The 12,994-nt window shown below is 38.5% G+C and overlaps 1 protein-coding gene across 1 annotated transcript in view; it reads left to right on the top strand.

Annotated features, from left to right (window-relative positions):
* The first annotated feature begins 1,032 nt into the window (after positions 1-1,032).
* The window catches only part of SEMA3E (semaphorin 3E), a 263,684-nt gene continuing 251,722 nt past the window's right edge, over positions 1,033-12,994 (top strand). The window contains exon 1 of the mRNA XM_081244517.1: positions 1,033-1,735. Coding sequence (XP_081100643.1) covers positions 1,621-1,735 — 115 coding nt within the window. The 5' untranslated portion in view covers positions 1,033-1,620. The remainder of the gene's footprint in view (positions 1,736-12,994) is intronic.

Below are 12,994 nucleotides of genomic sequence, written 5' to 3'. Positions count from 1 at the left end.
TTGCTTATATATGATGCAAAATACCAGGGTAAACTGTAATCTTTTTGTTATAAGTACATGATTGTAAAACCATAATTCTCAAGAGGTATCCTTAATCATTACCATGTAAAATGCAGAATGAGAAAAAGTTAGAGTTGAAATCGTTTGTTGACCATTTAACTTTCAGCTATCAAATCAAATATCCATTCACGTTTATTGATACCTTAAAATAATACCATTCATTTGCATGCCAACAGCGACAGAGTGTTTGGTTTAGTTTTTCAGACTGATTGAAAGTAGATTGTAAAGTTGACCTATTGTGTTTGGCTTATTTACACAAACATAGTGTCTTGGAAAATAAACTCTGAAACTGCATAGCAGTTGAATCCCAAGGTATTTTACATCCCCAGTTTTCTAATGTCTACTGAGATCTCTCCCATACGGAATCTCAAGTTTACCATAGTTATCTTATGTAAGAGAAAAATCACTTTAAAAGTTAATTATTCCAAAATTTGAGATGAAATTTATGACTTGCTTATAAAAAAGAACTTGCTTTTAATTGATTTGAAGAATTTGCCTCTGCAAAATAATTTGTTAGTTTTAACCTATCTATGAAACAATCACAGATGACAGGTTTTCAGGTTCTTAAAACGCTTTCCTTACAAAAGTTGAAAAAAACATTTCTGAGATGTAATCAATATAAAAAGCCAAAAAAGTGAAAAAAAATACAATTTCAGTGGAAACGCAAAAAAATCAGTTTGGGTACTGGACGGTGACAAATAGATTGTTTAAAATGAATCTGAATTTATTCAAGGGTTAATCTTGATGAGTGAACGTTTAAAAGCCCTTCCTGACACTCCATCCTCTCCTGTTATACTTACTCTTAAGTAAGCAGCCTATGGTGTATCATTCTCCCTCCTGATTCCCCTTTCCCATCCAAATGCGAACTTCTCTGCTGTCGCTGAGTGACGCGGGGCCAACAATACTGGGAGGGCGGGTGGGGCGAGGGCACGTGGACCAGAAACACTTCCTAGAAACAGCAAGTACGCGGCTCAACCCTGCCTGAACTTTCCCCGAAAACACAGCTCGCTGACAGAGCGGCATCCCTGCTGGGTGGATCCTGCAACTCCTAGAGGGAATGGCACTTCTTGTTTTTAATTAGCAAGGTGAAAGGTGAATTAAAACTAGCTGTTTGGCAAGTCAGTGCAAGAGGCTGACTTCTGAGAGGCTAGAACGAGCCAGAAGAGAACAGGAGCTCCACGGGGGAAGGCAGTGGGTGTGCTGGGGTGGTTGTTTTTTCTGAATGAACCGCTTGCAGAAGTGACTAAAAAAAAAAAAAAATACAGTTTCTTCCTGAATCCACCGTCATAGTGACTGAAGAGAGCTCTAGACAGGACATGGCTCTGAAGACTCACTCCTTGGAATGTCCTCTTGCTCCCGGCTTATAAACAACTGTCCTGGGGAAAGGCAGGTTTTAAGTATCCAAATACAGCCTGACAAATGGCACTTTGGAACTGTGCTTTCTGATGACAACGCGTTCGATTTCTGACAAAGCCTCTCTCGCACGCTGCCCCTGGAGGGGAGTCCTAAGTAAAACTCACCCCGCCTGAAAGTGAGGATCGCTGACGGCAGGCAGGCAGCATGGCATCTGCCGGGTACCTCATCACCTGGCTCCTGTGGGGCTACTTGCTGGAGCTCTGGACAGGAGGTCACACAGCTGACACCCCGCACCCCCGCTTACGCCTGTCACATAAAGGTAGGTCACCTTTTCAGATCCTTTTGTTAAAAAAAAAATGAGAAAAGAATTAAAGTCATTTATTTCACATTGATCTTTGGTCTTCGAGACCCTTAACATACACCTGAAAAAAATGATTGCAACACCGACCCAAGCTTCTGAGTACCTCTAATGAGTAGGTCATACTTAACCACAGCTGAAAATAGTGTAAAATAACAGCCTAACTTTAGAGATGTTGGTTTTGTCTTGTAAATATTAGGTTTTGTAATAAGTTCACTCACCAGCAGACATAACAGAAGAGGGTAGGAAGCAGGTAGTAAAGAGCCTTGAGGGGCTGAATCCACCAAGTTAGCAAAGGGTATTTAAATACCAATGTATGCATTTTGGGAAGCAAGTATGTCAGGGAAGGACTGTAAAAATAGAGGTGCAACTGGTTTTCTGTTTTGTGGTGTCCATAATGGGGATGAGAGGAGGAAAAAAGAAAACTCCTGAGAATCAAAATGATTCCTTGCCCATGATAACAGTCATCTCCATGTAATTAAAATGACTAACAACTGTTATAAATGAGCTTTCTAGTTGAATTGATTATTAGAAATTTTTTTAATGTGTGGCAAAAAAATGTTAGCAACCCTTGTGAACTGATTTATACTGATTAAAGTGTTAGATACTATTTACTAGCATCTATTCTTTTTAATGTAAATTCATATTGCTTAACTGAAGATCCATCTATCAGAGAGCACTTAAATATTTTATTCTGCAACTATGTCTTGTAAAGCAGCATTTAGTCATAAATGATTAAAAGACAGCTTTTGCATCAGGACCAGTAAAAGCCAGTCATGAATAGGTTTGATGACTCTTCCTGTAAACAAACAACAAACAAAACCCACACTCTAAGAAAGTGACTTTGCTGACTTAAAAGTAACTTGGAATACATTTTCAGGAAAGAAGTATTTATTATCATTAACCATTGAGACAGATAATAGATGGAATAGTGAGAATTACATAAAAGACATTTTTCAATTGTGTAAGTTTTTAAATTGTCCCCACTGTAGAAAGAAGTCTCTATTTTAAAAATAAGAGTGTAATCTTTACCAGAAGGAGAAACAAAAAGGGAGGGCTCAAATTTATGACACAGTTTTTTTTTTTAAATTGACAATCATCAGTAGATTGGACTATAGAAGTTTCTCAGTTTTAGAACAGCTATAATCTATGGGTATTTTCTTAGTTTAAATAGATTTCCTATAGTACTCCCCAGTAGATAACATAAATTTAAGAAGCACATTGACACTGAATTTGTAAAGTATTTAAAATATAGTGCCTAGAATTAGTATAATTCATTTGATTTGGGAAGATGTATCATGGTATGTATCAAAATACATATTCCTAAGTTAAGATCAAATATATCTAAATGTAAAAATTTGATGTGATGGAATATGGACACATAAGGATGTCAGAAAAAAACATAATAATGGATTCTTTTTCTTATGTAGACAAGCGGATAAGCTGTCAGTTTGGGCAAGCTGCCATTCTGCTATGCATGGTATCAACCTTTTATACCTCATTACTAGGATACTTGTTTTTTGATAGCTCAATATCAGTATGTTTCCAAAGATACCTCATTTTAATATTTCATTGGAGAGCTTCTGATTTAGTCAGTGCATACCAAAACTCTAATGCATAATGTTGCCATCAGCCTTATCTTCACCACATCTCTCTTAGTCAAAAGAATAACTGTAATTGATTTTATGAGTCCTGTTAAGTGGTGTGGGAGGACCACTGCTAGAAGCTTTGGGTACACTAGACAGAAAACTCCTGTAAGATTTCCTTTTGGCTTTTTTTAACCTTTTGATTTAAGGGCACTAGCTGAAAATGTGCAATATTGTGCTCTTATGCAGACAGTATAGAGTTACCAGAAAATAGAATGTTCCCACTTGCGCAGTTTAGTTAGCAAAGTCAGCTAAGAGATCACAGCGCAGATGCAACCTGAAGCAACAAATGCCTCCTGTGCCGCAGGTGACTCAGTGAAAGAGAAGCACAGGACTGCCTGAGCAGGGATATTCCATCCCTTCGATACAGTATGAACAGCACATTCACCACTCTACACTAGAGACTCAATGGACATTTTAGTGGTGTCCGAAAACTGGGGGCAGAATATTTTGAGAGTATACTCTTCTGCTATCTTAAATGATATCCAAAATGGTACAATTTTAGTAGTGAGTAAATTAGGTGATTAGTATTATAAATGAGTGCATGGTCCTGAAAAATAAGCGACACTACTTATAAGTAATCTAGCACCTCTGCACTGCTGCCTGACCCCCAGTGGAGAAAGCCAATAGGCTCCCTGAGGTAGCCTACTGGATTCATCCAGGGATTCATTTCATAGCAGTGGTCCATGCCATATTGGAGAAGGACAAGCATCTTTCTTACATCTTCCATTATCGGGATGGTGTTGGAGAACACAAACCTTGTGTCACTTCCCAAAGAGAAGGAGAAAGTTTCAGTGTCATATGTTTACAAAGCTTGAGTTACATTATATAAAAATATGTTCAGAAAAAAAAAATGCCCAGGAATTGCCCTTTTTCTCTCTCCTCCATCCTTCTCTAACTCTGGAAGTGGCATGTTCTTAAACACAGCTTGAGAGGAGAAGAACATTAGGACCAAAAGAGAGAAAAGGCAGAGAGGGAGAGAAAAAAGGTAGAAAGTTGGGATCAGATATAGAGCATCTTCGAGCTTACTCCTCACTTCTCTCCACCCACAGTGGGGTAATATTGAATTCCTCCCTCTTCTTATGGAATATCCACTCCACCCCAATATTAAGCAAATATGCTAACTTAAGACAAGCCTTGTAGCTAAAAAGATGAAATATTTGCTCTTGTTGAGGCAATGCATATCTTTTAATGCATTTTATAGGTACAAGATACATTGGGTTAACAAATAAAAACATACAAAGATAAAAATGGCAAGATTCTGCCCTGCCCTATAAGAATTTTCAGTCAAGATTTGTGTCCAGATTAACTATATCAGACAAGAATGTTAAAATTTATGAACAGTTAAGAATTTATAGCCAACTTTATAGCCAATACCCTAAAGAGGGTAGTTTGGGTATAATTCATACAAATTGATAATATTCTACTACAAGGATTTCTTTGAAAAATAGCTGTGCTCCTCATGACAGAAATGAAGGAAAGAGGGCTTCCCTGGTGGCTCAGTGATTAAGAATCCGCCTGCCAGTGCAGGGGACACAGGTTCGAGCCCTGGTCCGGGAAGATCCCACATGCCGCGGAGCAACTAAGCCTGTGCGCCACAGCTACTGAGCCTGTGCTCTAGAGCCCGTGAGCCACAACTACTGAGCCCACAGGCCACAAGTGCTGAGCCTGCACTCCTAGAGCCCATGCTCTACAACAAGAGAAGCCACAGCTATGAGAACCCCACGCACCCCAACGAAGAGTAGCCCCTGCTCGCCGCGACTAGAGAAAGCCCGCGCGCAGCAATGAAGACACAATGCAGCCAAAAATAAATAAAATAAATTCATTAAAAAAAAAAACCTTCTAAAAAAAAAAAAAGAAATGAAGGAAAGAGAGAATAGAGGGAGAAGTGTCCTGGTGGATTCAGCCACTTCCCTCTCTTGATGTCTGTTCTCTCCTTGTCTTTCACCATCCTGCATTAATGAGGTTACAGGGAAGGCAAAAATAGCCTTCTTGATAATGGAGCTCAAAGAAGAAAAAAACAAATGAGCAAAGCCCATGTCAAAGAAGGAATCCCAATGCACGTGGAAAGCCCCAGAAATTCAATCGAGGGAGGTTCCAGATAGGGTAGGTGTTCAAAGACCCAATGAGTAACTTCACAATTGCAAAAGCCAAGGAGAATGAATGCCTGCTGATAAGCAGAGGATGTTCTCCCAGGATGTTTGGTGAAAAGATAGCTAAATAAAGACATGAATATGGCAGAAGATCATTGCTAAAATATGTTGATATTATAAATTTAGATTTGAGCATTGAATACATATCCATACATATAGAACGTGAGATAGCGAGTGTTAATAATTAGTCTATCTGTATTTGAATATGGTAACCAATTAAATACAGATTTGTCATAGTTCAGAGAGCTCAGATTTGAAGTCAGAGGTCTCTACTCCAGCTCTAATTCTTCCACTTATACTAATGGTAATTATCTGTGCCTCAGTTTCCTTAATTTGAAAACAGGGGTAGTACTGGTATTTTCCCTGTATATTTCACTGGGTTTTTGAGAGGATCAAAATGGAACAATAATACTGTAAAAGCACTTTATAACCTAAAAATTATCTTATTAATGTTTCCTGAAGACTGATAGAAAATGAGAAGGTTAGATGGAATCATGTCCTAAAGACAAAAAACTCTTGGGAAATGGCTTGAGTTTGGATATCAATAAGTCCTAGAAGGCTTCCCTGGTGGTGCAGTGGTTGAGAGTCCGCCTGTTGATGCAGGGAACGCGGGTTCGTTCTGCGGTCCGGGAAGATCCCACATGCCGTGGAGCGGCTGTGGGATCCCGTGAGCCATGGCCGCTGAGCCTGCGCATCTGGAGCCTGTGCTTCGCACTGGGAGAGGCCACACAGTGAGAGGCCCACGTACCACAAACAAACAAACAAACAAATAAATAAATAAATAAGTCCTAGAATGATGCTAGTATAGACAACAGCAAAACTTGGTCTTAATTTGCATAAAACGTGTGATTTATCCTGATTGCATTCACTCCAAATCCCATTTCCATACCTTTGACCTCTAGTTATAATAATTTAGAAGATAATTACATCATCTGTGCATTTTCCAAGATTCATGGCCAATATTTTTGCAATAGAAGGGTGTATATATCTGTTTGTTACACGTACTTTTCACCACACATTTTAGAATTTTTTTCAGTTTGCATTAAAAAAATTGAGATAGAATTCTAGAAGAGCGCAGTGATAAATAAGTTTTGAATGATCATCCTGGAGGCTGTGGTATTTATTTTCTATCCAGGGCCAATGTTATAAAGGCAGTGACTGAGCCAGTTTTTTGTGAACCAGCTCATAGCTTGGGTTTCTCAGCCAGTAACTAGGTATTATCAGTAGTGACATTAGTCACACATCCCTGTGTGGTTAATAAATAAAAACTGGTCATAAGGCATGATTCATAAAGAAAGTAGTTAGATAGGACCCAGGGGTAAACACAAACTTTACTGCCCAGATCTCCATGAGGGGGAGTCAGTGAGAATTAAGTGGTGGATTTATTAAGAAACAGTTTATATCTAAAAAAAATAAAAAGCCACTGGGTAACATGAAAGGAATTACAATATGCTTTGTGGAGTTTAGTTTACACAGAATATACTTTTTATAGAGGAAGTCTATGTAAGGATTTTAGATAACACTATTTTTTGTATTTTTATATCTGCTACATAGAAATATTGCTCGTGCATCACAGAAATGCATCTGGAGACACAAAAGCTTCTGAATGGTTCTATGAATTATTTGGTGTTTTTTTTAAATAAATGTATTTATTTTATTTATTTTATTTTTGGCTGCATTGGGTCTTCATTGCTGCACGCGGGCTTTTCTCTGGTTGCGGCGAGTGGAGGCTTTCTCTAGTTGCGGCGAGCGGGGACTACTCTTCGTTGTGGCGCACAGGTTTCTCATTGTGGCAGCTTCTCTTGTTGGGAGCACGGGCTCTAGGTGCGTGGGCTTCAGTAGTTGTGGCACATGGGCTCAGTAGTTGTGGCTCGTGGGCTCTAGAGCGTAGGCTCAGTAGTTGTGGCGCATGGGCTTAGTTGCTCCGTGTCATGTGGGATCTTCCCAGACCAGGGTTCAAACCTGGCAGGCGGATTCTTAACCACTGCACCACCACGGAAGCCTGAATTATTCGGTTCTTATCTGTATGTTGAGTATGACAGTGAGAACACAGTTATCTTTAGTATAGAAATAGGGTGAGGGAAGGTCAGAGTTAGGAAAAGCAAAAAATGAACTGGGGCAATTTTGGACCAAAAAATAATTTAGTCACATAAAATCATTTCTTAAAAGTTTTGTGAGGACTGTGTTCTATCCATAATATAGAACCAGTACTTGTTCTTGACTAAAAAATACATGCAACAGTCATGTTGTCACAATGGAATATTCTTGCAAAAATTTATGCTGCTGTATTATTTTGCTGTCCGTGTCAGATTTGTCATTTAACGAGGGTATTTCACAGAGACCGCCTATCTTTCTGTCTGGTATGAGATCACTTGGTGGCCCCAGTTCTACGACCACATAATAAAGCACCAAACATCAAATTGGTCATTGCTGGTGAAAATTATTGTTAACGATCTGCTGAGTCAGTTTTCTTTCATCAAAGATGTCTACTGGAAACATCCTGGGGAGTTCTGAGTGGGAGAGTGTGTGAAGATTTACTCCTTTATCTTGTGTCTAAGACTCTTCTGTGGTTTAGTAGAGGAATTTAGTCTGCAGGAATCCAGAAATGACACTTTGCATGCAAGCATGCCCCTTCATACATAGCCACCACGGTATATAAGTGTTCTGGTAAGTTCAGTCTCAGAAAATTTAAAAGAAAAGAAAACTGAAATTATACTGCTTACAACATTTTCCCAAAAGGTGCAAAGTAAAAATTTCAGTTATTCTCTTTGTTTCAATAGACAGGGCCAGTTGCTGTTCGTAGTCTTTAGTACAACATCTGACACTTTGGAATATTATATACATTGTTCAAAGGATGATTATTTTAATAAAGAATTTTTTCATGGTATGGTTTTAAATAACATTTGAAGCATAAGGGAAACTATCAATGTCATTAGTTATTTCTTGGGCTTAAACATTATTCTTTGTACTCATGATAAGGATGATAATGACAAGACTAGATATTTTATCAGCTGGATTTTCTGAACTATGAAGGAAAAGGATATGTTAATACACCATTTGAACCAAGTGTTACAATCTCTGATATTGGAGAACATTTTCTGTCAAAGAATGTGATGATTTCAAGAACAGAAATGTCTGTGGAATTGATAACTTGATTTCCTGTTGCCCTGGTGGTGGCCAAAGCAATTGATTACTCAAGAAGTTTTCAGCCTGCCTTGGGTCTAATACCTAGTTCAGGATATTCCCACCATAAGGCCCCATTGTCCTGGTAACCTTGACTCTATAACTAGTGTGGAAAAGGAAAAGAGATATTCATGACTTGCCTGATTTCTGGGGCTTAGAAACGTATTTCTACTTCTGTCTTTAGTCATCACTGCTTTCTGCTCAAGGACTTAGCTCATAGCCTTGGCACAGTACATGTAGAAAAGTAGTTTAGGCTCAAGTTTTACAAAACATTCTCACATTCTAATATCAATAGCCTAAAAGCTCTAGACTTCGGTTGAGGCCTACATAATCTGAATGTTGCTTCCGGCTGTATGCCATGAGCAAGTTACTTATTTTCTGAGTATGAATTTTCTCATCTTTAAAATGGGGTAATATATAACTTGCAACACCCTGAAAGAATTACATGAGATAATGCGAATTAGTGTGGTAAATACTTTAGCCTTAAGAAGCTTTTCATAAATTACTCAATGAATCAGAAGAGGTTCAGGGAGAATTAGCCTACTCTGGTTCCCTTTTTTATTCTAAAAACAATCATGAGTTAATTATTAACTTAACAACTTAAAATAAGGGAAAATCTTTAGTCATCAGTTTTTTTACTTGAAAGCAAAGGTTTTTTTAAAAAATGAAATCCAGCTCTTATTGGAGCAGATGCCTAGAAGTTGGTATCTCTCATGCTTGTAAGTTACTGTAAGATTATTTTGTTGATAATTTAAGGAAAGTTGGAACTTTATCTGATGGCACCTTGGAGACAAGAGACCAAAGCCATAAAATAAAAGTTACTAACAAAGGTAATTGTAGGCCTGGCTTTGTAAGGCACAATAGAACAGATATTACTAAGACCAGATCACACTGTCAAAAGTTAAACCAAACAGTGTCCTGTAAGCAATCAGCCCAACATGCATTGTTTGCTTTGAAAGAAAGCTTTCCATTCTGCCTTCTCCTGGACCCACACACCACACAGGTAAGGTATCTGCTGCACAGCATGGTTCCTTACCCTTAGTACGTGTTCAATCAATGCTCATTGACTGGGTATATGAATAAAACAGAATGATTTAGAGCAGTGTTTTTTAAAGAAATGTCTGATTCCAGGGGTGGGGTGAGGAGTACCAAGGAAACTAAGGAATCATGAACAACTATTTATGGCTCCTTTGGTAAAACATACATGAAGAGGAAGGCTGGGGCTTTCTCTGCCTATTCACCTTCCTTCCCCTCAGCATTGCATTGTGTGAAGCAGCTGGGGGTCTCCAGACACCCTCCTGACAGTTCAGCCATATTCTCTCATCTATAATCAGTCTTCTTTTGAAAAAAAAACAAACAAAAGAAACTACTTGTTGGTGCTCTCGTCATTCCTGGATGATCACCACAATGCCTTCCTTTTCTTCTCTTCTCACTTCTTTCTTTAACTTCTCCATGGTGTGTCACCACCACCCCACCTCTTTTGGTCTCCACCTTGCTTCTTTCCAAAGAGATATTTTGATTTCTTCCCTACCTTAAGCCAAAATGAAATTAAAACATTTTAAGTGAGTGCTATCTATTTATTGGTCCTCAGTTTACCTGAGTATTTCTTTTGTTGTCTCGTTCAATGAATAGAAGACATGACTTTTGAATTGAAAAGAAATTTAACTGCGTTCATTAGGCATTCAAACTTTGTTGAAATTCATGACTTAGGAAATAATGAAATATTAAAGAAATAGCTTACTAGCCACTTGGACAACTTGTCCTGTTTGTCTAGCCTGTGTTTCCAGTGGGAGGCTGATGTTCCCAGCACCATGGCACTGTGGGGACTGGGAAGGGAGAATTAGGGTCCTGAGCAGGACAGAGCAGGGCCTGCCAGCCTGTCCCCTTTGTGACTAAACTTGTGTTAAGTGTAAGAATATAATTTATATAAACCTACCTCTTTCCATGTAGTTTTGCTTTGTGCTCTCTGAGTTATGATTTTTAACTCATTGAAACCAGAATAGACAGGGGGTTTTGTTTACAGGATAGAGCAGAAGAGTAGCATCCGTAAGGATACATCTCAGTGGTGATTGTAGGTGGCTGGATTAACTCCAGAACCAGAAAAGAACAACAGCAATGAAAATGGGGAAAAAAAAAATAGGGAGAAAATAAGGTCAGCTGGGGACAATGACCTTTCCCCTCCTGATCATTTTCCTCTCAACAAATGATGGGAACCGAGGAGAGCTTTAAATTCAAAGCTCGAGATACACTGTGGAACTAAAGCTGAAGAGGAAATGTGCTGACAGCCTTGCACATAGCTATTCACTCCTGCTGATTACTTTTTTCCTAATCCTGAGTCAAAAATGTATTATGGTCCATGTGGTTTCGGAGATCGTTTCCAATTCTAGGTGTAGGACTCTTTTCTTCTCCTCACCAGACCTCCCAGCGTGTCTAGTTTCTCCAGAACACTTTGAACATTTTATTAGGAGACAGCATGTTCTAGTGGAAAGTATGTATGGATTCACAGTTTAAAAATCCTAGATTTGAATCTACAGCTTATCCTATTGGATGCCTGTTATTCTTGCTAAATCATTGAACTTCTGAGGCTTACTTTCCTCATAAGTACACAGAGACTCATTTCTATCTCGTGATTGTTGTAGAAAATGGAAATGTTCCGTGGAGATGTAAGATATTGTATAATAATGGCTTATAATATTCTCTAAGTTATGTACTTGTCTTTAACTATATTTTAGGATCCTTGAGGGCAAGCAGTAGTTTTTTGGTGAGACCCTTGTGGACAGAATAAAGTGACTTAATCAGATCATTCCTCAAGGCTGTGTGTTTAGTATCTACTGAAAAAAAAAAAAAAAAAAGAAAACTTTTTCTTGTTGTTTTTGGCTTCCATGTTATGGTCAAAATGACAAAATAAAGACTTATTTCTTTAAGAGGTAGAGCTAATGCTGAATAATTAACCTAAGAGAGCCTTAGTTGAATTTCCCTGCAGAGGAGATGATGCTACTTGTGATTTTCTTCTGCTCTTCTTCCAGAGTAGGGGCAGAGAGGAGACTGAGCTGGGATGAAGCCAGTGCTGTACAAAGTGTCCTGGACTGGCAGCATCAGCATCCCCTATGAGCTACTGAATTAGGCTTACTAAGTCAGTAATTCTGGGGCTCAGGAATCTGTGTTTTAACAAGCCCTGCAGGGGATTCTCAATGCACATTCAAGCATGAGAAACACTGGACTAAGTGTTTGGGATGATGCTACAAAGGAGCCTCACTTTCATATTAATGTTTTCATTTTTTCCTCCCTTCAGATCCATTATCCAGGCTAAGGTGTCATTTATTTAAATTTCCAAATTACAGCCTTGGTCTTCATACATATATTTAAATTCATAAATATCTAACTATTATACCATTCTCTACCTATTATTTTTTCTATTAGATAAGATATATATAGTATATATAGTTATTGATAATACTTTAACATATAAATTAAATTTGTTTTTAATGATTTTTCATGGTGTAAATTGTGACACGTGGTGCTATCATTGAGTTCAGATAAGAAAACATTTAATGTTGATGGATTGTGGAAAAGCATTTTGTAAGATTCCAGGTGTCCTTTATCTCTCAGTGGGAAGTTTTCTTGGACTAATGAAGTTAGGTGCACTTCATTCCTCAGTTACACATCCTAACCTTTCCCTTAAGGGATACAGAAGTTTCTATATCTTTTTTTTTTTTTTTTTTTTTTTTTTTTTTTTTTTTGCGTTATGCGGGCCTCTCACTGCTGCGGCCTCTCCCCCTGCGGAGCGCAGGCTCCGGACGCACAGGCTCAGCGGCCATGGCTCACGGGCCCAGCCGCTCTGCGGCATGTGGGATCCTCCCAGACCGGGGCACGAACCCGTGTCCCCTGCATCGGCAGGCGGACTCTCAACCACTGCGCCACCAGGGAAGCCCTCTATATCTTTTTAATATTTATTCATTCAATCATTCACTTATTCCATGACTATTTGTTGACCTTCTTCAATGTATTAGATACTGAGCATCATGGTAGAAATTTTAGAATAAAAAACACAGTTTTCTAAATGAAATGTGGTATCCTGGGTGGTATCCTGGAACAGCACAAGAATATTAGGTAAAAACTAAAGAAATCTGAACAAAGTATGGGTTTTAGTTAATAATAATGTACCAGTATTGGTTCATTAACTGTGACAAATGTACCACACTAATGTAAACTATTAATAATAGAGGAAACTGGGCTTG

The sequence above is a fragment of the Mesoplodon bidens genome (genome assembly GCF_964165515.1).
Source record: "Mesoplodon bidens genome assembly, chromosome: 9".
Taxonomy (NCBI): Eukaryota; Metazoa; Chordata; class Mammalia; order Artiodactyla; family Ziphiidae; genus Mesoplodon; species Mesoplodon bidens.
Note: the sequence above shows the minus strand (reverse complement) of the source record. Positions and strands in the feature narration are given on the sequence as shown.